Source organism: Corvus moneduloides, chromosome 4 (genome assembly GCF_009650955.1).
Source record: "Corvus moneduloides isolate bCorMon1 chromosome 4, bCorMon1.pri, whole genome shotgun sequence".
NCBI lineage: Eukaryota > Metazoa > Chordata > Aves > Passeriformes > Corvidae > Corvus > Corvus moneduloides.
In genome coordinates this window covers 9,009,468-9,033,290 of record NC_045479.1, presented here as the reverse complement: position 1 = coordinate 9,033,290, position 23,823 = coordinate 9,009,468, and the positions used below count along the sequence as shown (strand labels likewise).

The following is a 23,823-nucleotide window of genomic DNA, read 5'->3' as shown; positions in this document are numbered from 1 at the left end:
TGTTCCATGTTGTTTGTGACCTCAGACACTAACTTTATGGAAGGCTATTTCACAGATATTTCACGATTAATCATCTGTGCTTTTACCCTGCAACAAGTCAGACTGGTGTGGAAATACGAAAGGGAAAGAAGCCTTGCAAGTTTAAAAATGTGCCAACCAAAAGAATAGAAAAAACAAAACAAAACTCAAGGTGAAAGGTTGGACCACATTCTAAAAATACTGCGAAAGAAGCCTTCACTGAGAGGAAGCTTTATAAATTCTACACTATCCAGAATGCTGGCTAGCTGATGCGAAGGAAGCAGGTACAGTATGTACCACCACTTTTGGTATCAAGAGTCTGCCTTCCTGCCTTATGCATCTGCCAGACACAGTGGGGAGGGCAATAAGTAACTGGAAAGCCAGCTGTGATCCTGGCTATGGAGTGGACAGAGTGGCTCCCACAGCAGAAGTAAACAGTACCAACTACTGCAATTAGGAAAAAACCCAAAAGACCTGGGGATGAACAGCAGCAGCAGGGAAAAGAATTGCTGGAGGAAAAACTGCTTGTGTGTTGGGTTTTTTTGTGCCTACTTTGGGTAAAGCATAGAAATGCCCTGTAAATGTGGGAGCCAAGCCCTCCCCAGGCCAGGGGAACAGCTGAGCAGCCACACACATGTGCAAGCTGGGCCTGGGAGCTCACGGATGCTCAGGCAGGGACCAGGCACAGTCAGAAACACTGCAGCACCAGCTCCCATTCCCACCAGGAAGCACAGAAAAGGTACAACCTGGGCCATGCAGCACGGGAGTGAGTGACCGTGGGGCAGAGTAACTCAGTGGCCAGCAGGGGAGCGAGCACAGGGCCACAGAAATGCATGAAACGCAGTTTGCATCCAGAAAAGGAGTGTGTGTGGAAGACAGCTGAGGACAGAAATGAGAGTGTCTTGTGATAAACATAGACTTCCCCCTCTTCTCCCTGCAAAATCCCAAACCTGTTTGTCAGAGGGCAAAGCACAAAGTTTTATTTGCTCCTGGACCTCTTGTTCATTGTTGCTCAAGTACCCCAGGAATGTAACACCTGACAAAAGTTTACTTAAAACATCTTTATTTCCATCAGAACTGCTTCCCCTTCAAAAAGAAAAATTCCACTCTTCTTGTCTCCATCCTAATTCACCTCTCACTGGCCAACAGTCCTTGGCCTTTCCTATTTGTCAAACAGTAAATCATCTCAGCAAGGAAGTACCTGGCTCTCACCTTGCCCCCCCCCTCCAGTTTTTGTTCCAATGTCAGTGATATGTCCTTCCTCCTTTGCAGCATCCTTTTGTGCTCAGCTAAGCTCACTCCTCCTCCTTTCCCACTGCCTCTGTCAGCACTCATGCTCTACACTAGAGAGCCTGGGCATCACAAGTATTTGAGACCCCTCAGAACCTGAAAATAGCCACAGCACAAGCGCATTCCACTTGCCACAGCTGGTGAAACTCTGACCTTGTGTTGCAGCACGTAACTGAGCAATTCCAATAAAGTGGAAGGAAACACAGCACTTCCCGTCAAAACAAACTCTCCATATTTCATGAGAAACGGGCCAAATGCTTCACAAGGGGTGCAGGAGATGGGAGGGAAGATTTAGCACACTGTATTTAAGAGTAATTTTCTTTAGTTAAAAACAATAGCTAGGAAAACCAAACCAGCTAGAGCTTATTTTAAAAAAAAAAAAAAAAAAAAAAAAAAAGTATAAAGCCAGGGACTTCCCTGCTCCCTTCCTTAAAAACAGAAGTAACTCCTCACCCTGCCCCACCCCCTCCTCAGTCCAAGAACTTAAGCAGCCTCATGCTGACACTCACGCAGGTGTGCTGGCAGTCTGATGGTGTCTTCCTCCATCCTGATCGCTTGAGGCACTGGGACATGTAGTGGTGATGAAGTGTAATTTGGTACCGGGCTCGCTGGAGGTGTGTACGAAATTCTTTCTTGCTGTTAAAAGAAAGCAGGGGGAGAGGGAGAGAAAGAGAGAGGACAACGTGAACTTTGGAACAGGGGTGTGAAACCATGGCAGAGGAGGGGGAAGTGGGTGGAAGGAAGGAAGTGTGCGCCTGGTGATGTGAGCAGCACTAGTGATGCACCAGCTGCCCAGGGAGCCACAGAGCACAGACAGAACACTGGTGGCCAGCGCTGCCCAGTGCTGCAGGGGGCCCAAGCACCTTTTAGGGTGGTGGGTTTAATTTTCAAAAGGTCCATGAAGTTTCCAAGGGTCTTCTCAGAAATCTGCCAAGGGAGGAAAGGGGAAGTGAAATGCAAGTGGGGAGACCCCAAGGGTTTTATGTCAGTGAAAATCTGACAGCACCTCCATGATACATGCATGAGTACCACTGAAGTGCCAAAACCACTTAATCTTATGCTAACAAATCAGTCATGATCTGAACAAGGTAAGTATTTAGCACTATACTCCTACCATTTTAAAGACATCAATAACTTTTGTCATTGCTGCAGAAAAACACATCGCTAAAGACTAATCTATTAACCATCACGTAACGTAGTACTTTTGTTTTTGCTAACTGAGTTACTATTACCATCTTTGCAGTAGTTTAACTTGCAACCAAATACAGTCAAATAGAGTTGAAGGCCAATTTGTAAATGTTGTACTAGTTTCTTAATTGTCACAGTTAGGTTTTTACTTATGAAAACGCCTGACAAGAAATCTAAGACTGAAACTTCATGCGATCTGACAGGAAAATTCTTCCATATTTTAAGCCTCCAAATATGTACTCCAATCATAGTACAAAATATACCCTTTGTAAATAAACATAGCCACAATTTTACAGGAACATAAAAAAAACCATTCTCATATGCTTCCTGGAAGGCAATGCATGTTATTCTCCAGAACCATGCTACTGACACGTAATAATGCCAGTGCAAACAGTATGGATTTACATCCCTGCACATACAGAAGCAGAAGGAGCTACCGTAATTTCTGTACATTTGCAGGACGGTACGAGGGCAGCCTCTCACCCTAACCTCGATCTCTGGCAAATGGAAAAGACAAATTTGGTGCTGGACCAAAAGAAGGTAATTGCTTCCATGACAAACCACAGCATTATCACAGCCATGAGACAGGAAAATAGGCTGACAGAGGCACCTGCAGAACGTAATTTTAGCACGTTTACTGCCAAAGGGAAGAGGAGGCTTTGCAAAAAACTCTGCAGGCAGATTAGGTGACATGTCCAAAAATAAATGGGACACCTAGAAAGTCTTGCAGCCACCGCTTCAAAGCAAGTCCAGTTCATTCTTTTGCAAGGTGCTGTTTGCTGCTCAGGAGCTCAGGCAGAACCAGAAGTTTAGCCTCAACATCAGGAGTCCACCACAACACACTATAACCACATGGCACGGAAGATTAAGAACATGTGGAGGTTTAGACAGAGTGAGAAGACAGGCCTGTTCCACTCCACCATCACTTTGTTATTTCTGCAAGTATGGCTTCTGTGGCTGTCAGCTCAGTACTTTTTAAGGAGAAATTATTCAATATTATGTTCCTGTCTCCCACAAACTCAAGTTTCTTTCTACTCATCACTGTCCAGGCCACAGCAACCCATTAGCTTGCATGAATTCAGTTTTTCGTAGTTGCTGAATGGGGATGTTCATTGTGACGTGACAAAAGATGCACCTCTGGAGCTACAAGGAAGGCATTACTCCATTTTCAATTTACCCAACTTCCTCCCCTACCCAAACAGGCTGACTCTGTGCTTCCCGTTCCAGAGGTGCAGCTCTCCGTGCCCATCTGCACCTCTCACCCTGGAGGGGAGGGAGACCAGGCACTTCCCAGCATTTCCTGCTGCAATCCACAGCGCAGATAATCGAACCACACTGCAGCTGCTCGCTTTGTTCATGGAGATATTTATAAAAAGAGGAACACTTCTGAAACACAGCCACACAGATGCCTGCCTCTGCAAACAGGCACTAGAGGATAGGTAGGTGGGATACCTGATGTCCTTTTCCTCCCTCCTGAAGAATGCAGGATACAGTCCAAGCTCAGGTCACATTTCATGCTCACTGAATCACCAGTGCAATGACAAAGTGGCTTCAAAGGGTCTCCTCACTGCCCAAGAGCAGGTGGAATATGAAATTAAATCCAGAACCTGTCCACTTCCCTCAAGACCCAGGAGGTGCTGTATCAAACTAAGACATTATGCTTCCAGTATGTGCTGCCTTTACTGATCAATCTCCTAAAGGCATACCATAATTTGATTTATACCATGACAGCTTCATTGATATTTACTGTTACAAAGAAATGTATTTGATTCATTGTTTCCTAGTATTCATAAGGACAGGACAGCCAAAACCAAACAAGATATGGAACTGCAGTTACTTTTCCCACACATCTTGGATGTCCACAGTACTGCGTGAATTACTATTTGCAGAAGGCATTTTACAAGGCACGAAGGGGAGTTAGCGATCCAACTCCTATTAGTGCCTTTGAAATGCCCTCTCTTGCTAATCCTGCATTTTTCTGTCAGCACCTTTAGCCTAAATATCAAAGCAATTTACAGACATTAGGTAAGTCTTTTCCTTTTTATTAGACACACAGACAACCTGAGTTACAGCAAGAGCAAAGCTCAAATGAGCTAAGTAATTTCAGAGTTAAGCTGTCTTGAAAAAGGACAGCATGTGCTTCTCAAGGGTAATACATTTAACAATTGCATGCTGAAAGAGCTGCCCTTGTAACTGTCCTGGACAGATTTCCAAAAGGTGTAGAATGGTAATGGCACAGAGAGGTCAAGACACTGGGCTTGTGGAAAAAATTAGCTTAATCCCTGTATACAGCATGGGGCAGTAACGTGGCTGGCAGCAGAACTGCAAACACCAGTCTAGTTCTGCAACCTGCCCCTGCTCTGTGCTCAGCCACACGCAGTGCCCAGCCTGCACAGTCAATGCACAAGATCACTCGTGCTCCTCCAGGCTTTCTGAGGCTTTTTAGAGTCACATTTCCAGGAGGTACCTATTGTGTTCACACCACTGAGAACGGATTGCATTAATCTTCACACCTCCAGAACTGCCCAGTGCTTCTCGCTGTGGGATCCACCAAACAAAAACGTGACTTCTAAGGTTATGCAACCAGATACTCTGCTACTAAGAATTTTTCTGAAAGCATTTCCTAACTAGTCATGTTTAATATTGCCCTTTGTATTAAGGCCAAGAATGGTAGGCTTGTTCAAGCCACAGCTTGGGAAGAAGGATAGGTAGTGCTGGTAGAACCTGCACGAACCTTGCTTGTTCTTGAGCAAACAGCCTTGCTGCAGCTTAATCTACTGGTAAAAGAAACTAAATCAATACACATTTGATGTGGTCCTTTGAGATTTTTGGTGATGAGTGCTAGGAAAGAGCTAGGTACTACCGCATTCCATATTTGCCACCTGCCTGGGGACTCTATAAACATCTAAACCTACAAGTGACCAAATGCTCAGCTCCAAACAATTACCAGCTAAGAAATTTCAAAAGAGCAACTCCCGAGCATTTTGCCAGTAGCCACAAAGAGGTGACTAAAACAGATGACATATTGCTTGCTGTCATCATTTTTGATCAGTTTCTTCAGCTCACAGGGAGTCAAGAAAGTTTCCCCATGAAATTTCATGTTGCTTACAGTAATTGAAGAGCTACATAAAGTCAATTTTTATGGAAGGCCCTCCCTGGGGTTTACTCTGGTGGCTGGTGCTCCAAGAGAGCCACCTGGACAACCAGCCAGAGAGAGTAGGACATGCTTTCACCTGCCCAATTGAGCAGAGACAGGCTAAAAATCAAGAGAATCCAAGGGTTCTTTCTCTTTACTAAATATTCAGCTGCTGAGAACGCCATAGATCAAACCATCCTGTCTAAATCAAAAGCTATACTGACCATGACTATGTAGTAGGCGTGTATGTAACAGCTGACTAGACTCCCAAAGCCATCAAAGCACACACTGATTTCACTTTGAAGAATTGGGGTACACTCTTTACTGACAAAATCTACCTGAACAGAATTCTCTCTGTCAGAAATACAAATAATTCATATTGCTAAAATAAAAATACTAATTAAAAAATCAAAGTATGAAAATTAAATTTAAAAGATGTCTAACAGTTGAGGATGAGGTTGAGGGAGGCTGCAAATAAAAATAGCTTCAGGCTTTTAATATAATTGCACCCTTCTAAACTCCAAAGCAACAGCCTTGCAATGTGATAGCCTTTTTGTCCCTTTACTAAGTTCACTCAGATGGCAGGCACAAAGAACATACATATTTTTGTAGAAACCAAAATAAAATATATAAGAAAGTCTGCTACGCAAGCTCTTATGTTATCCCAATGACATGATTATTTCAGTAGCTGGATAGGTGATACAGTAAAACTACCTTTTTTAATTGATAAAGCGAAGAAATGCATTACCTATGCAGCAGTTTTCAGGAAACCAAAACAGCCAATGTGGTCTGCAAATACCTCATGCTAGACAGAAAAGGCAGCTGACCCTAATCACTGCATAAAAACTTTCTCCTATACTGCACATAATGATACCATATAGGGAGAAATGAACTGAGAGTGAAAGCTGACACACATTTCCCTCCCAGGACGCTGGCGTACTTGTGCCATGAAACGACAAGACGGGCCAAGGGACACGGGAAAAGAGCAGGAGATTCAACTAAGTTAATCCTTAGGGAAGCAAGTCAGGAGAAGAGGAAAGGGAAGGAAGGTAGATGCACTGTTCAGCAGTGGTTTGTATGCAATACCATAGCTGGATATGAAAGTCCAGAAGACCACTATGAGATGAGTTACAAGGTCTAACACTGGGAGCAGGAAGGAAATCAGAGCCCTCAGTGGACTGTATAGCACATCTGGGGACTTCGGTCAGTGTTACAGTTTGCATACTCCAACTTCTGCCAGGGACAAAGGTTCAGGCTCCAAAAAAAGCCAACTAGAGCTCTGCAGTAACAGGGTATGAATTAAACTCTCCACTTCCCTCCCTTCCCCCAGCTGCTGTCGTCTTCTTAATTTCCATGGCAGACATCTCCTAATTTTTGATCCCATTAATATAGCAATTCACGTCAAATCTATAGCAGCATAATCAGCACACTATCAGTAATTAGAGAAATTAAAACAAACACAGCTCTCTGGAATGGACCTTATGCAAAGCAGCACTGGGAAAAGATTAACATCTCGTTTCCTGGGCAGAGAGCAGAGATTGTGTCAGTAACCTTTGCAATTTTGTGAAGTTCAGTTCCTCCCTGACTCCTCCCTCCAGCCTGTCCTCCCTGCTCAGGGGCAGGTGATGGCTCTCATGCCTCAATCCTTACTCAAGCAAATAAAAAACAAACACAGAGGTGCCATGGTTCATCACAAAGGGAAGGGGAATGAGACAGTGGGGAAGCTCACGCTTCTCCTGTAGTGATTATAGCCACTGTCCTAATTAAATTAAAATTGTACAGACAGCAATATCAGTGCACTCAAGTGCTATGAAAAGACAGCTTGAGGAGGTCAATGTTGTCATTGAAAATGCCATGATATGGTTGCATTATTGTATAAGCACTCCAAAATATTTCAAATTAGCAAGTATCAAAGAAGCAAAAAACTAGCTGAACCACATGCTCAAAAAGTATTTCTTTGCTGCTAATATGGGGGAATAGAGTGTAGAACAGGCTGTGAGAAGACAGTATCAGGTAAAACTAGAAGATAAAACTAAGGCAAAAAGCTCAGTACGATTCATGAAAGGATCAGTCATTTATATGTGTAAGAAAGAATTTTACCTGTAGATATCCCAGCTAGACAGCAGAAAATACATGAGAGGCAGAATCTGGTTCAGAATTTGGGAGTGGAATCATCATACTCCAAATAGGAGTAAAGCCTTATCTATCCACCCACCCTTCTGCAGCAAGGCTCCAAGAAGAGGCAGTAAAGCTGGGACTTGGCCCCCCCGACCCACTACTTCAAGGCAGAAGTCAACCATGGATTCAACTGCCTGCGATTAAGAAACTATCTGCCCCCAGCCCTTTTCCACATGCAACTCCCAAACTTGCATTATGGGGTTGTCACTGCAACACTCCTCTGAAGAACTTGCTACTGACCTTTGTTTAAGCAGGGCATGGAGAAAGGTGGGCCACTGCTGTGACCCACAAGGGTCCCTCTGGCATCTGTATCATGATTTGTTGGTACACTCACTCCACACAAAGCACCACAGAAGGCTCAAGAGAGACAGTTAATTGCACAGCTGGGAAAAAAAATCCCACATGAGGCTTTGAAGTGCTATGGCCAGTGAGTAAGCAGCAGGGAAGCAAGGAAGGCAACAGAGAAGAACTTTCCAGGCTTAGCTACACATCAGAGATATTCCACTGCACTTTTTGTGTTCTCTTTTCTAAAACAGGCAGGGCTGGGGAGCCTCATCTCTGTAACATACGGTGGTTGTACAACCCTGCCTGTGTGCGTGGGAATTAACACCCTGAACACCCTTACTGCAGTCATGTGCTCATTTCAGGGCAAGATTCCTGGAGGCCATGAAACTGAGATGGGAAGACTAAGGGGAAACATGGTGTACAGGGAGCTGCCCTCTCGTGTTATGGGAAAGCTCCTCTTCTGCATCTCAGGGCTGGCACGGCACAAGTGTTTTTACTTGGTTGCATTATTGAGCTGTCGAAGTCACAGTGTTACTATGCATTCAAACACATATCCAAGGACAATCATAATTTCTGATCTTCCTACCACGGATGTGCACTGCTTTCTGAACATTTCTACTGAAGCTACAATTACTGTGAACAGGATCCTTCACAACAGAGGATATCAAACATTTACATAGCACAAATCACAGGTCAGAACTGTCACACAGATGAGGTCAACTCATTCACTGTCCTGGGATATCTAATTGCCCATCAATTAAGTAGTGGAAAGATCACGGGAGAGTAATTCACATGAAAGTCATAGCTTCTTTTAACCCTCGGTCACTGACAGAAACAGAATTCCTGTGGAGATGCAACATCCTGAAATAACATTTTAAAAATACCACTTACAAATGTAAGAAATTACCCTTCTTGGTCCCTTTGCAAAGCTGGATCGTGCTCCCATCTGTAACTGCAAAACTCTCCTGTGATTTTTTTTTTTAAATAGTGTTTCTGGTCCAGATTTTCACTGGTGGAAGTAAAATCCACATACAAGCCTCAGTCTCTCTCTTATCCAGTAACTTAAGCTTACTGTCTCTCCTTATTATCTCCTTACTATTGGCATACACAGCACCCCTGCATTTCCACCACAGCATCTCTCCACATTTCAGGCTTCTAGAAGACTTTCCATGAAAAAGGATATGCCAAATGCCCAGAGAAACCCAGGAGTGCCATGAGGAGGTCTAGTGCTACACCTTACAGTTTGTTGCTCCTGAAGATTCAAGTAGTGCCACAGTAACCCAGCACACACAGCATGACAGGGAGTGTGCCACATCCCCTTGTTCCAAAACACCTCTAAGTAGGTAAAAACAATTTTCCAGAGAGAATCTAGGCCAGTCTGGGAATAGGATAGCTATAATAAGGGCTGCTGGTAAAAAAAACCGGGTGTATCTACTTCAGAAAAACTAAACAGAATCCTCGATGAGAGAAGACAGCCAAATAAAATACCCATTCTCAAAGACTGTCTTAATAAGCTACTCCAGAAGCAAGAGATCATTGATGTTTGCCACTATAAAATATCACAAAGATTCAGATTATTCAACTCCCAACACATTAAATGCAGAGGGAGTTCCTAGAAAGGGCCATAAAACAGCTGGTAGGATTTCACTTAGAATATTGCATCCTGCACATTTGCAGGCTCTTCATTCTGCATCATACACACACCCCCCAAATGTATGCAAGACAGGCAAGTTTTACAAGATCAAGCTTGTAAGGAAGGACTAAAGGAACTACTGAGGTGGACACAAGAAATGACAGATACAGCCCAACATCCAAAAGGAAATAAAAACAGAGGAAGAGAAGGTAACCTAGAACACATACTGCAGAAGGATAAGCTAATAAGAAGTTGTGATTAAAACATAAAGATGCATTGGGAGACCAGTGAAAGAAGCCAAATTACATAAAAAGAAACAAAACCTGCAGCAGGTCAGCCTGTACAAAAATCAATTTTTTTTAAAAATAAGCTCTTTAGCAGCTTTTGTAAGGTCTCTCCAGTCAGCAGTCTAATGGTATGAAAATGCAAAGAACAAGAAACTGAACTTTTTGCTGATCATCAGACACCAAAATACTACTTAGAAAAAGAAAACAAACCACCTAGGGGATAGCTTGAAGCACAGTAAAATCTTTTATTTCCTATAAAACATGGTCCTTCCAGCACAGGACCATCAGGATTGGCAGAACTTTGAGCGGAGTTTTTAAATATATTGGTACAGAAACAGTTGGTCACGGTACTGCATATCTGATCCAAAAGAAGAATATATGTGCTTTCATACGTGTTTGAAGAGAAGCTGAAGCTCCCAAGCAAGACATACTTTTAAGAAGTGGTAGATGACAGGAAAAGAGTAGAGCCTGAATTCAACAGTATGGTCTATATTCCATGGACAATGACAGGGTCAAGTGATGGCTCTTTATTAAATGCTTTCTCCTCCATTAATGCTGCACACTCTAATGATTTGACCATTGCTGTTAACAAATCTGCCATGTCCCTGCCTGGAGCTAATAAGTAATGAACTAAGCGGGTGAATATTCTGTTGCATAAGGGGAGCTATTAGCAATCCTTTCCCAACTGCTCTGAAAACAAGAGATGCCTTCCAGGTACGACCTGTCCATGTGACAGGGTACACCCCACACAGACCTTATTCCTTCACTCTGGAAATTCCAGGGGCACACCCAGCACTCAGAAGAGGAATAAGAAGAGGATCACCTCCTGTATAGTAGTGCTGTACAGGGCTGGGCAGCAGATGCCAGACAGCAAAGCACAGCATAAAACAAGCTCCACAGAAGAGGTTTGAAGAGAAACGGTGAAGACACAAGTCTGCTGTTCCCAGACCTGCTACTGACTCTCCAAAACAACTTGTGGCATTACCACAGCCCTCACTGCCTTGGTTGTGCCAACAGGACAATGGGATAAATGCTGAGGCCCACAGGTGTGTCAAGTCCTGTGACAAATCTCAGTTTAGCTGCTTTCCTTCTGCCATAGCTTTTCCTGTTCGTTAAGTTCCCCAATTGTTTTAATTGTTCCTTTCAACTTCTGCATTGCTTTTTGTTCTTCCTCAAATTATTATTTTGTTTTAGCTCATAATCCTGAGGCATTGGTCATGATGTTGTTCCTGGCAGAACAGAAGTGCTGAAGTTTCACTCTGGTTATCTTTGGCTTGTTTTCACAACTAAGCATTGCTGGTTCACATCTGAATGGACACTGCAGTGAGAGCCACTCCACCCTTACCGTAAGACTGCTTCTGACCTGCAAATATTGCCTCACTACAGAAGTGAGAGGCTTGGGAACTGAGCCAGCTGAAATAAATTTCAGACATCTTTAAAAAGAAGAGTAAAGTGCTAATCTTGAGACCATTTTAACTCAAGTTGAATGCTTCTTCATGCTCCTTATTGCTACACTATTTAAGTATGTCCTATAATACCTTTAGCACTTTCTTGCAATAAAGAGAAGTGTTATTACACTCACCTCTACAAGTGGAGGGACCAAAACATAAGCAATTAGGTACCCATTCAGGGTACAGAGGCTGAGGAAAAACCTACTTTGACACCTTAGAAAACAGTATTTTCTCCTATTTGGCTCTGAACCCCACAGTTAGGACTTGACATTTATACAGTGACAGCACTCAGAAGCAAACAAACACAGGGCCATTGCCCAAAGTGTTCCAGAAATAGTGGATGAGCTCAAAGCCAAAACAGTCAAGACAGTGAAGCACCAGAGGAAGGGCCTGTTTGAATCCTAGTTTAGAGTTAGGAACAGAGGTGCAGGAAGAAGCAGCAAGTTACCTAAATCCCATTTCAACCCTCTACCCACAAGGCCATGTTTCTGAGGTTGTGCTGCTGCTCTAGAAAGAGAAGGATGAACTACAAGAGACAAAATGACGTGGACAACTCGCAAAAGCTCTCAGAATGCATCATTTCATTTTGCATTTTAGCACTGATTTTAAACACCCTCCTCATGGGAACTTCTGATTTCTAACGCTCCTCCTTGTCAACGCATTGACTGAAATCTCTCAGCTCACAAGTGGCAGCAGAGATGGCCTAAATCAGAAGAGAGCTTCAAACCCGTTCCAGAAACACATCCCTCCTTTGCCTCAAGAATCAGGACAGAGGCACTCCAACCCTTCCCATGGTTATGCAATGGCACACATCCATTTGGGAAGGCAGGTTTCCTCAGCCATCCCAACTCACAGCTACACAATCTTAAATACCAGCACAGCTCTCTGCTGGTACAAGCAAAACAGGGGGACATCAATCACCCCCAGTTAATCAAGCAGGGTGTGTTTAACACCAGAGCTGAGCTGTGAGACTGTCAGAGGAGATGGGAGAAGGAAAAAAAACCAAACCTGCTTAAAAGAACCACGATAAAATGCTTCTTCTGTTCCTACAGCCAAGAAGGTGACTGAGACAATATTCCCAGCATTTGAGGACACACATGTTCCTTCCAGCAAGCACCCAAGCCTCTTCCACCACAGGCCCATCCCCACAGTCCACCTCACACACAGCAACAGCTGAAGTTTTCATTAGGAGAAAATTAACCTGTTTTTTTTAAGCTGGCAACAAGGACATAAGACTTTTCCTGGCATTTCTCCTGTTTATACAGGACCTGCCAAACCGGTTGTGTGATTTTTATACTGCTTTCTTTTCCACAAAGTCCTTCGAAAGGCAGAATAACAGAAAGCAACTAAGGAAAAAGTTTGGTTATATAGGTCCAAAGATCAACCCTTGGTAACACAGTTGAAAAATCAAAAATTAACCTGAATCTTCCTAAATTTATTTTGACTATCCAAACACCATAGTTGTTTACATTTATTATTAAGACTGTGTTGAAGTAGAACAGCTGTTTTGAATAGTGGAAGGCAGTCCCATTTAAAATTGTTTAACAGCTAAAGAGATAAGTTACATGGCAGATAAAATGGGAAACTGAGGAACAGAGTAGTCAAATGAGTTGCTCAAGGTAAGCTGGGGCAAAGATCAGGTCTTCTGAGCAACCAGCTGGCTTCCTGTGTATTTGGCCCTGTTACCTCTACATTACACGAGTCTAATTCCCAACCAGTGCTGGGATATGGATGCCTGAACTCCAAAAGCAAACAGTTCTGAATCCCAGAAACTGATGCCACTTTATCCTCCTATAAGGCACTAGGCAGAAAATTATTCATCACTGCCTGGCTCTAAGTCTGCTGCCAGGGGTCTGAAGACCAAAAGTGGTAACAAATGTTAGTAAACATTTCCCTCAGTACATGCAATCTAGCTAAAATCAAAATGTTACACCAAAAATAGCCCTTTAAATTGCTACATAGGGTTTTTTTTTAACGTTGAGGATACTTGTTGTGTTTTGGTTTTTTCAGAATAACAATCTTGAGCACAGCAGCACACTGTGCTGCTACACTTTCCACTTGGCCTTTGATTCAGAAGAAATTTCTGTTTGGATATTAATTTTGCTGTCTACTTGCAAAACCTGAAGCAAAATTAAAAACAAAATGCAAGTTTAGCTTTCTGCTTGGAGTGCTCTTGTCTTGCTCTAATGTCAAAATTAACCCCCAGAACAAAAACTAAAGCTACAGACATTTAAAAAAAAATTAAAAAAAAAAAAAAAATAATTGCAGTGTACCAAACCAGTCACCCCCCAGAACCCGGGGTGCCCCACTGTTTGCTCAGGTGTCCCTATCTCCTCTGATGGCACAGGAAGCTCGGCCTTCCCCCCGGCACAGCGATGGCTCCGCTCACTCACCCGCGAGGCCACCAAGCACACACGGAGCTGCCACTCCATGGCCCTGGTTTAACTGACACGGCAAATACTCATTTTCACTGGGCTGTATAATAAAGGATGAGATAAAACCTTGAGCAAATAAACGGGCAAAGTTCGAGCCTCCAGCTGCTCCTCACGGGTAACTCTGAGCTGACACACCTGCTGCTTTGGCAGCTGGGTTAGCTCCCTAAGGCTTGGGCTTTGCAGGGCTGGGTGATGTGCTTACACAGGATCTGCCTGTCAGCCAGAAAGATCCCAAAGTGATTTACAAACAATTTATGAGGGATTTACAATCTCACTGCACAGCAAGTGAATGGGCACCACTCCTTACACACCTGCAACCAAAAAAAAAAAAAAAAAAAAAATAAAAAAAAAATAAAAAAAAAAAAAAATCATTCACCAGATTCCAGTTACACCAGAAAGCTGAGAGCCCTTAAAATCAGCTTAAATGAGAACAGCCAGCCCTCCTAACCCTGACAAGCCCCAGAGAAACACCACCCCTAATGTCTGTAAACTGCCTGAGCGTCCAGCTCCCTCAGTGGCCACCATGGAGGAATTCAACAGTAATATCTGCATTCATAACCACATACCAGTGCAAGAAAGGATCCCTCAAAACAGACTGGATGCTTATAACTCATGCGCATCAGACTTCATAGGCATAGTGAAACCATCCCACAGACTCCTCCTCTACAGCCTGCATCCTTGAGCTGCTTTCAGGCTCAGACAGATGGACATCCCACTGATGGCAAGTGTGATTCTTCACACCAGGAGAATCCAATCGGAATTAGACACTGGGCGCGTGATGGGATGACATCCACGCAACAAACTGCAGTTGTCATGCAACTACAGACCACTCTATTTGCCTCCTGCCTTCAATCCAGTGCTAAAATTACATAACTCTGTGAGCCACAACAAAAAATAAAATGTACTTTTTAATTTATTTAGCTTCTCCTCTTCCTAGCCCCATCCAGACTGGAATCGTAGTACAATGATCCAAGGCCCCAGAATGGAAATATTAAAGCTACTAATACATTTAAAAGCAGAGTAAGCCTGGTTTGGATGGAAACTTAAAACTTTTTATTGGCTTAACTGATGTAGGTGAAAGAGTGGACAAGCTCTCAAGCAAAGCTCTGCTGTCTTTCAACACATGCAGGCATGTATGTACATACACTTATGCTATAGATGCATATTACTACATATCTCCATTTCAACTTTAATCTTAATGCCAAAAATTATAGTATTAATCAGAAACATGTGCTGAAACTCACCTCAACCTGCAAGCATACAAAAGTAAATGCAAGATCTTAATATTTGATGCTGCATGAACTAAGTTAAAAAATACCCTGTGAGCAAGCATGTACATTCCTAACTGACAAGAACTAGAGGTTTTGCTGAACTCTGAAAATTGCAAACATGGAAAACAGAGATACTGGTATCTTCAGGGAGCAGAACTACCTGTTCCTATTACTTGCAATACCTGGCTGGTGACACAATCTGTGATACCTTGCAGCATGATAATACCCCTGGCCATAGCTAAGCCTGTAATTACAGAACAGATGAAAAAAAGCGACACCAAAAAAACATCAGTCCTGTTGGGAGATGCATATACCACCCTTGGCACATCAGAAATTATGATCAGATGTACATACAGCTCCTAGTTTGGAGACAGAATGAGGAATCCTGTTACTAAGAGACAGGTAAAAATTCAGGGGCACAAACTCTTTAGTGCAGGGGAGAAAAGAAAAATGGGAAACAGTGCTATCTCACAGATAAAGCAGAGAACAAGAAAAATAATCAGATCTCACTGTTGATGATGGAAAGGAAACACAAGACACCCATGAGAGCAAGCAAGAGGAAACACCACAAGCCCCCTTGTCTGTAGAAGCAGCAAAGACTTATCTTCAAGAGCTGTGAATGTCAGAAGAAGCATAAACACCTTGCTTGTGTTGAAGATGGTGGGGCTTCTTCCACCCCCCACCATGGAAATACAAATTCTAAGGGCACTAGCTATGCAGACTTCAGAAAAAACTGCAAATCCAAATACCTCAACAAGCCCTAGAGAACAGTCCTAGAGATGAGAGGGAGAGATGGAGTTTTCACTATTCAGAATACAGGTGCTATTAATATAATGAAGGCAGGGGTTTTTTTCTAAAAGAAAACCATTTTATTCCACCCTCACACCCTAGCAACATTAGTCCTTTTGATTAAACAAAAATTGGAAGATTTCTTTTGGCCAGCCAACACCAGCTGCATCTGAAACATTGCTTAGATAAAGCCACCTCCTTTCTTTACAGAGATGCAACTCAACACCAATACTGTTACACAAGTCATTACTATGCAAGGGGTCATCTAGAAGTTCCTTTGTCCTGTATTTACTTGAATTAATTTATCTCAATACTCATGAGAACAGACATTGCACCAAACATATAGCATGGCATTGATCTCAGAAGTGGTGTATCAGCCCAGGACAACCATCCAAAAAGGTCATCCTGAAGTCAGTGTTGGCTACTAAATATTACATCTGTGCTAATAAATGGGAGTCAAGCTGTAATTGCTTCCTTTGAATTTACACTGGACCACAAATTCCCATTTACCCAAAGCCCAGGGTTTCATGAACAATTGCAGGGATTTAACTCCTGTTCCTTACACCAGGAGTTACAATCCCAAAGCATTTTAGGCAAAAGGGAATGCATGAATGCTCTTTACCCGCCCCAGAGCGAAGTCCAGGAGCTTACCTGAAGCCACTGGGGGCCCAAACCCAGGCAAAAGTGACCCTCAGGGTAGGCAGAGGCATTTGATTAGCTACACACAGCTGCTGAGTTAATGGAACTGGGATGGCTTATGCTCTACTATCTTCCTAACTGGAGCTTTGGCAACAAGGAGTTTAAACCACTTCAGCTCAAGAAGAAAGCAGCATTCTAGTGGAGGTAAGGATGCGCATGCAAACAGGAAAGGGAATAGCGGGGACACTGGAGTTACCAGGTATATTGCCAGAGCAGGGAGGACAAATCATTAGTCAGTCTTTCAAGGTGTTTGGTTTTTTCCTACTAAATGATGCTATTTAAGGCATGCAAACTACACCACTATTCAAAAACAACAACAAAACCCCCACACCACACTCCCCTACCCCAAAATATCTAGCACAAGTGATACAATCTATGTTTTCATATATTATATACCCTTTTGACATATCTATGTTCTCCATATCCACAAATTATTCAACTTCTGCCAGCCAATTTGTACAGCAATGATGGTAATCCCAGGTGCAAGTGCTTTGTTCCCTGACACAGATTTACAGGGCAAATTGTATCATTAAAGAACATTATTATCCACACGACTATGTTTTTCTTTGTATTTTTCTCTACCTATAAATTTCGGACATTTGTTTCAGAGAACAAGGGAAAAACAAAGAAAAAAAGCTTTCCTTGCTTGTACACACAGACACCAAATCTAGGCCAAGAGTAAATCCTCAGCATCCAGAAAGACAGGATTAATTTCTAAACACAAGGCAGTACTTGCCCATGCTAACTATCATTTAGCCACCCCAGTACAGATAGCAAAAGCCTAAATAAGCTTTCATGGGTGAGGACCAGGACCTGACTGAGCCTTGAGAGCAGACAGGGAAAGGCCACATGGATCCTCTCTGCACTGGAGGTTATGATTCTCTGATGCACCTATAGAATGTTTGGCCAAAATGCCAACTCTGTCTTCAGAAAAATTCAGGTCTATATATAAAAAAAAAATCCATACTGATTATTTCATGTGATATATGAGCACATTAAGGATGATCGTACAAACTGTAGATCTCACATGCTGTTTCACTGCTTTTATTTAGCTAGACTATAGCAATATAATTCTTTATTCAAAGACCTTTGAAGCCAAGGGGGGAAATCTTACAGGAAAAAACCCAACTAAACAAACCAGAAGTTATTTCTTCAGTTAAATTTTAATTGCACTGATGCAAGATCTCCTTCACCATTGTAAATCCCCGAAGTCTACCTGAACCTTGACCTCATTTTCTTCAAGTTTCATGCAAAAAACAGGCTTTCAGACAACTTGGACTCTTCTTAATACCCTTACCACTGGACTGGCTGTTCACACTTCTCTTCATGGCTGCTGCAGTGTGTCTCATGTCACCCATGCTAAGTTAAGATTTCAGGTGAGGAATTAGCAGCAGGGACAGACAGACTCTCAAGAAGCTACAGGTGCTGCTCTCATGATGACATCATGTATAATGAAAAGTCACAGGAGAAATTTCCTGCCTCTCTCAACTGTGTCAAAACAGAACTTTATCAAATACAAATCCTGTCCAAAGTTTCTCGTCAGTTGCTCTCTGGAGGAAATATTACAACATATTTCCTTTTAAACCAGTGTCAGCTGCATCTGTCAAACCGCAAACATTTGATCCTGGAGTCCTTAATAAATGTTCAGCATCAGACAATTTGGGAGGCAACTAAACCATGGCACAAGAGAATGATTCCAGCACTGAAGGAAAAGGCTGTTGTTACATGACAGGTCACAGCTACCTCCCTTTGGACAGAGCTGAGAGAGAACCAGCCTGTCTCTCCCTAGGGTCATTCCGCTAACGCCCATGCTCCTTGCTTAATCCTGCCTCACGTCCTGCGCCACATCCTTCCTAGCAAAATATGAAATCAGCAGGAAACAGAGATGGTTTAGGGATTACACTGTGCTGCTCCTGAGTACAAGCCTGCTCATGGCCACAACAGCTAAATTTAGTACATAAGAGAGGGCCTGGAAGAAGGGACGCTCTGCGCCAGCCCATTTGGTCTTTTCCTCCCTCCCTTCCCCTGCCCTGTCAGGAAGCACAGTCACTTCCACACCAGGCAGCGAGGGGATGAACACTGAGCTGAGCAGATGCTGCAAGCACCTGATAGAGGGTAATGAACATTAACACACAGAGAACGTGCTGGAGCAGCAGAGGAGCCATTGTTTGAAGGGAGCTGCACGGTGACTCTGCCCAACTGAGCTGGGATCATGAAATGCACCACGGCAATGAACTTCCTGATGATTAAAGCTGCTGGGGGCTAATTCAATTACCTGAACCTGGAACCCAGTCTGTAGGCAGATGGGAACGGCCCCTCAGCTGTAAAGCCCAAGCCACATGCCAAGGTTGTGTAAGTTCAACACAACTTAGGCTATGAAGGGGATGAGCTTCACCATTTAAAGAAAATGATAATGTTCTAACTTGCAATAAATCTGCTATCCAGAATACATTAAGGAAAAAAAGTCCCAAACTGATAATTTTGATTGAACTGGATTAGGAAGCAACTACAGATGCAAAGCTGAGCAAATAAGAGCCTTCTGCAGGCAGGTGGGGTGGAGGTAAAAGGGACAAATAATACGGTGATACATACTTGAGGCAGCACCTCTTCAGTGTGGATTAATTGCAGGAAGAACATTGTGTCTGACCAGGTTTTCAACCAGATTTCTCCAAGTCCAATAATGATAAGCTTCTATATCTACTTAAATTGATAAGAGCTTTCAGGACAGACTAGCAAAGATCTGAAGATAAGAAGAATACAGAGAAGTGGTTCTGTTTGCAGGTTACAAAAACAAGTCGTTACATCTACGGAAAAAAAAGTGTTTCTCCCAAAATCGGATATAAAAAATTATTTTTCCATTATGAAGGAAAGATCTATTTAAAAAAACACAGGGTTTTTTACATTTTTCCTGGGGAATGCCACATTCTATTTCTATGTAACAAGCATGCTACAGAGAGGCAACAGTACATGTGGTTATAAAAAAAATGGCAGGGAAACACACTAACTCATCTCATCCTGCTATTTCCGTATTTGTACATGAATTTATGTATTGCAAAGAAAGGGACTGAGTAAGTCTCATTTTAACCTTTCAACTTTTTTTTTTTTTTTTTGCTTAACTCCTGCTTTATTTCTGACGTACATGCTTTAAAGTTAACACATCATCATGTGGGTGAATGTCTAAAAACTGTCTTGTGAAATGTCTGGAATTAATATTGTATATATGTAGTGAATATACCAGTACTCACATTAATAGAAAAGTTAGGATGTTAAAGGAACACATGAAAACGTAAGAGTAATATGGCAGTTTGGAAAATGAGCTTAGAATACTTAGACCTGCAGGTCTTGTTAGATCCATAAAAAAACAGAACCTGTAAAATCTCAGCCTTGAAGTCTGATTCAAGTCCACTCACAGGATCTATACACACATTATAAAAAGAGTTAATTTACTGAGTGTTTTGATTCATCTATAGTAGTGGGAAAAGGCAATGACACATGGCTTTTCCTCCAGATTACTCCAGCATCTCCATATATAGGGCTCCCATGAAAATGTGAGAGTGGATAGGTTTGAACCCTGAACAAGGGGCAACACTTGTGCTCCCTCACTTGTGTGGGGCCACAATCCTGTCATCAGATTTGCACATGCAGTGTCCCACTGAAGTCACAGGCACAGAACTGCACCTACACAGATCTGAATGTGGGCTCAGGAGTTTTGACTTCTGCACACCTGGGTCTGGGGAGGTTGGATGTTTTAATTCCATTTTATAAAGCAGAATAACTACAATTCAGGAAAGATTTGCAGAAGACAGGCTGTGCTTATGTATAAAGGAATTCACTTTACTGCCTTTCACCTCTGTTTAAAATAGAGGTTTCACCTCTTGCCTACAGAAAGCAAGCAAGGAGCACAGCTATTGCAGATGAAGCCACTGCCTGATTTTTATTCCAAAGTAGCTCCCCATACAGAGACAATTCTGGAATTGAAGTATTTTTGATCCAGAATAATTATGTTGCTAGTAATGTTGGCAATCTATTCCATGGTAACTGAAGTACAGCAGGACAGCCCTTCTAGAAGAACTAAGATGGCTATACACCCCCACAGACACAGTAGCCTAGGCCGTAAAGAACACAAGATAGATCTGAATGCCAGCTAAAAACAGTGGGAGTCTTCCCAGTGACTTCAGTGGGCTTTGGCTGAGGCACCACGTAAAGGAAATTGCTTAATTCCTGTGTATTTTTAAAAAGGACTCTAAAAAAAACCCCAAATCATATAAAACTGAGCCGCAAGCCTGCAGGCGGTTCAGACACGAGTCATCCCCCAAACCCAGCGGGGCCCGCGTGCCTTTGTACAACTGCTCCTGGTGTGTGCACACCACATCTCTGCACCAAGAGCTGACAGAACTAACCATTAACCCTTGGCCTTCCCACTGACAGGCAGCCCAAAAGTCTCAAAGCTTGTTTAACCATGAGCTGCGCCTTGCTTTAAGCTACCATCCTCTTTTTTTAACTTGAGCAATAGGAATTAACAGTGTGAATGAACATCAAGGTGAGAATCACTGCAATTAATTCCTCCAAAAAAAAAAAAAAAAATCCCTCCATACAATGTTTTGTATTTCCTGAGGGACTTATTTTGTAACTGTTTAAGCTTCAGCATCAGTGATTTTTTTTTTTTTTTAAAGAATAAAATCTTTCCATCTAAAAATTCTAACCAGATGTGAATTTCAGACTTCCAAATTTGGAAATGTTCAGATCAAGAGCTGTTGTTCTACTCTTTCAGCTACAATCATCACTGTAAACACTAAAGTTTTCAATTATTTCACCCTCAAGTCATTAAGATGCTCAACCTATATTTGGCCAAAATTAAGTGCAAGTCCAGAAGATCTCAGTAGACATTTACAGGACCTGGGCCTAAATCACAGAACCTTAGATCACAGAAGTTTTGTACAATTCTGGTAATCTGGTTATGAAGGTTTAACAAAATTTTTGATGCAAATCTCATGTATGGCAATTACCTGGGTGAGCTAAGAGTAAGTTTCAAAACTGGTACATGTGCCTCCCTTTGATTTGCATCACAAACTGTAGGTTTCTAATGGGGAGAGGTATCTTCCTTTCTTTCTTTAGCTGGGCTCTATTACTCTGCTTTCTGACATGTTGCAAGGATGAGCAATCCCTTTCTGAACCACCAGTTCTGTCTGCCCTGTGCATCTCCCAGAATAAAAGAGAAAAATGAGAAAATATTCCTTGTGTTGTGGCTCGACATTTCTACTAACCATTTAACAAATTTAATTCAACCTTTTATTAAATAATTTAGCCATTTAAAATATCATTATGCAGATGTTTTATTTGAATAAATCTTACCCCTTCTGGCTAAGAAATTAGATGTTAACCCAATGCCTACCAATTTGGTAGCACCTTTATGGCAGTGACCAATTTTTATTCTCATTCCATATGGCTGCGCCCTTCACCCATCTTTAGACATCAATTCACCCCTTCAATCCTTTACAGATTTGCTTCTCTGTGAAAACAGTTATCTGCATGTTCCAAACATGAAAGACAACATCAGTCCATTGGTGCTGCTACTGGCTTGTGCCCATGATCTGTGGAACAAAATGTCTGAAAATTGCTGAATGCTGTACAATACAACAGAATAGTGGTTTTTAAATTTGATTTTTTTTTTTTAAATGCAGGGATTACTGAGGCACAGGCAAGGAGCATGCAGAGAGCTAAAGGAGTCACCCATAAAAAAAAATCCAGCTGTCTCCAGGATTGGACAAAAAAAATCTACTTCAGACTAACTCTTCAGACAGCCTATAAAAATCTCTACTTTTAGAAAGTAACATTACTTAAAAGTAAATGCGGCAAGCAACAACATATATCGCACATAAAATTGTGACACATATATATATATAATCAATAGTGCACTTAATGAATCATATAACAATAACATAATACATGTTGATCCCTAATTTATGAGCTGGACTTTACGTCAGTGGCAATTAGTAATGGAAACTCCCATTGGTTCTAATCAGAGTGGATTAAATCCTGATGCTAAGATTGCAACACTCACAAAAATCCTGGATCTATAGATGGAAAGAAACAAAAGTATATAAAATCCTGGGATATGATCCTGAAATTTGTCCTCTCATAAACAATCTCACTGAGAAAATCCAACCCAGATGAAAGTTCTGAATCATATCCTTCCAAAATCAGTGGCAAAGGCCCCAGGATGATCAACATGCCCAGAGGGATACAGTGAACTGAGGTTGGTCTTCAGACTAGAAAAATGAATGGTGTCTCACGTCATATATGAAGAGAATGCAGCAGCAAATGGAGTTGTAATGCTTTCTAGGCACTGTAATTCCACAACCCCACAAACAGCACCTCAGCTGAGATCCTGAAAAAGGTAATTTTCTTGCGATCAACAAATTGCTGCTCTTAAAAGAGCGAGGTTGGCTGTCAGACCTTGGGGTTCATTAAAGCAGCTTCCAGTGCTGACACAAGTCTGCCTGTTAGCACAACCACGAAATGTTTTATGCCAGGATAATTGCAAAGACTGAAAGTCTCTTTGAAGACAGACAAGCAGACGTACTGGAACAGTCATTGCTTGTTTGGTTTGGGGTTTGTTGCTGGTTTAGGTTGGTGTTTGTTTTTAAACAGAGGTACTACACTGCTTAAATGCTCAACGCATGACTAACAGGGGTCATTATGCCACTGCATGAAAGTGTTTGCTTGGTGACCCTGTGCTGTCTCTGTGTGATTGTTCTGAGCTCACCTGGAGGTTCAGGAGTTTCTTTTCAAGTCAACTGCATCCACGAGTCACCTGTCAAACAAGCTTCTTTCCATCTCCTGCAACCCAGCTACTAACATTTCCTCACTGTTTAGATGACTCTGCTCCATCTTCTGCATCCCTAACGATAAGACAGGTTCTACAGGCCAGATATTGACACCAGCTGTGTCCTGGCTGACAGCTTGGGTGATTCCAACGGGTTGGCATGAGTGGGCACAGCCCTACAGTTTGAGTTCAGAGAGAAGTACTGTTTATGATGCTCTGAAAAGAGGAAATAATAAGGGAGCTATTACCATGCTTATCATTAAGCATATGCTTAAATGTCTTGTTGAACAGCCCAAAGCACCAGGCTAAAGCAAAACAGGTTGATATTCCCATTTCA

At 42.3% G+C, this 23,823-nt stretch overlaps 1 protein-coding gene across 1 annotated transcript in view; it reads right to left on the bottom strand.

Annotated features, from left to right (window-relative positions):
- ETV6 (ETS variant transcription factor 6) overlaps positions 1-23,823 on the bottom strand; it is a 135,550-nt gene that overhangs the window by 91,307 nt on the left and 20,420 nt on the right. The window contains exon 2 of the mRNA XM_032106039.1: positions 1,818-1,944. Coding sequence (XP_031961930.1) covers positions 1,818-1,944 — 127 coding nt within the window. The remainder of the gene's footprint in view (positions 1-1,817; positions 1,945-23,823) is intronic.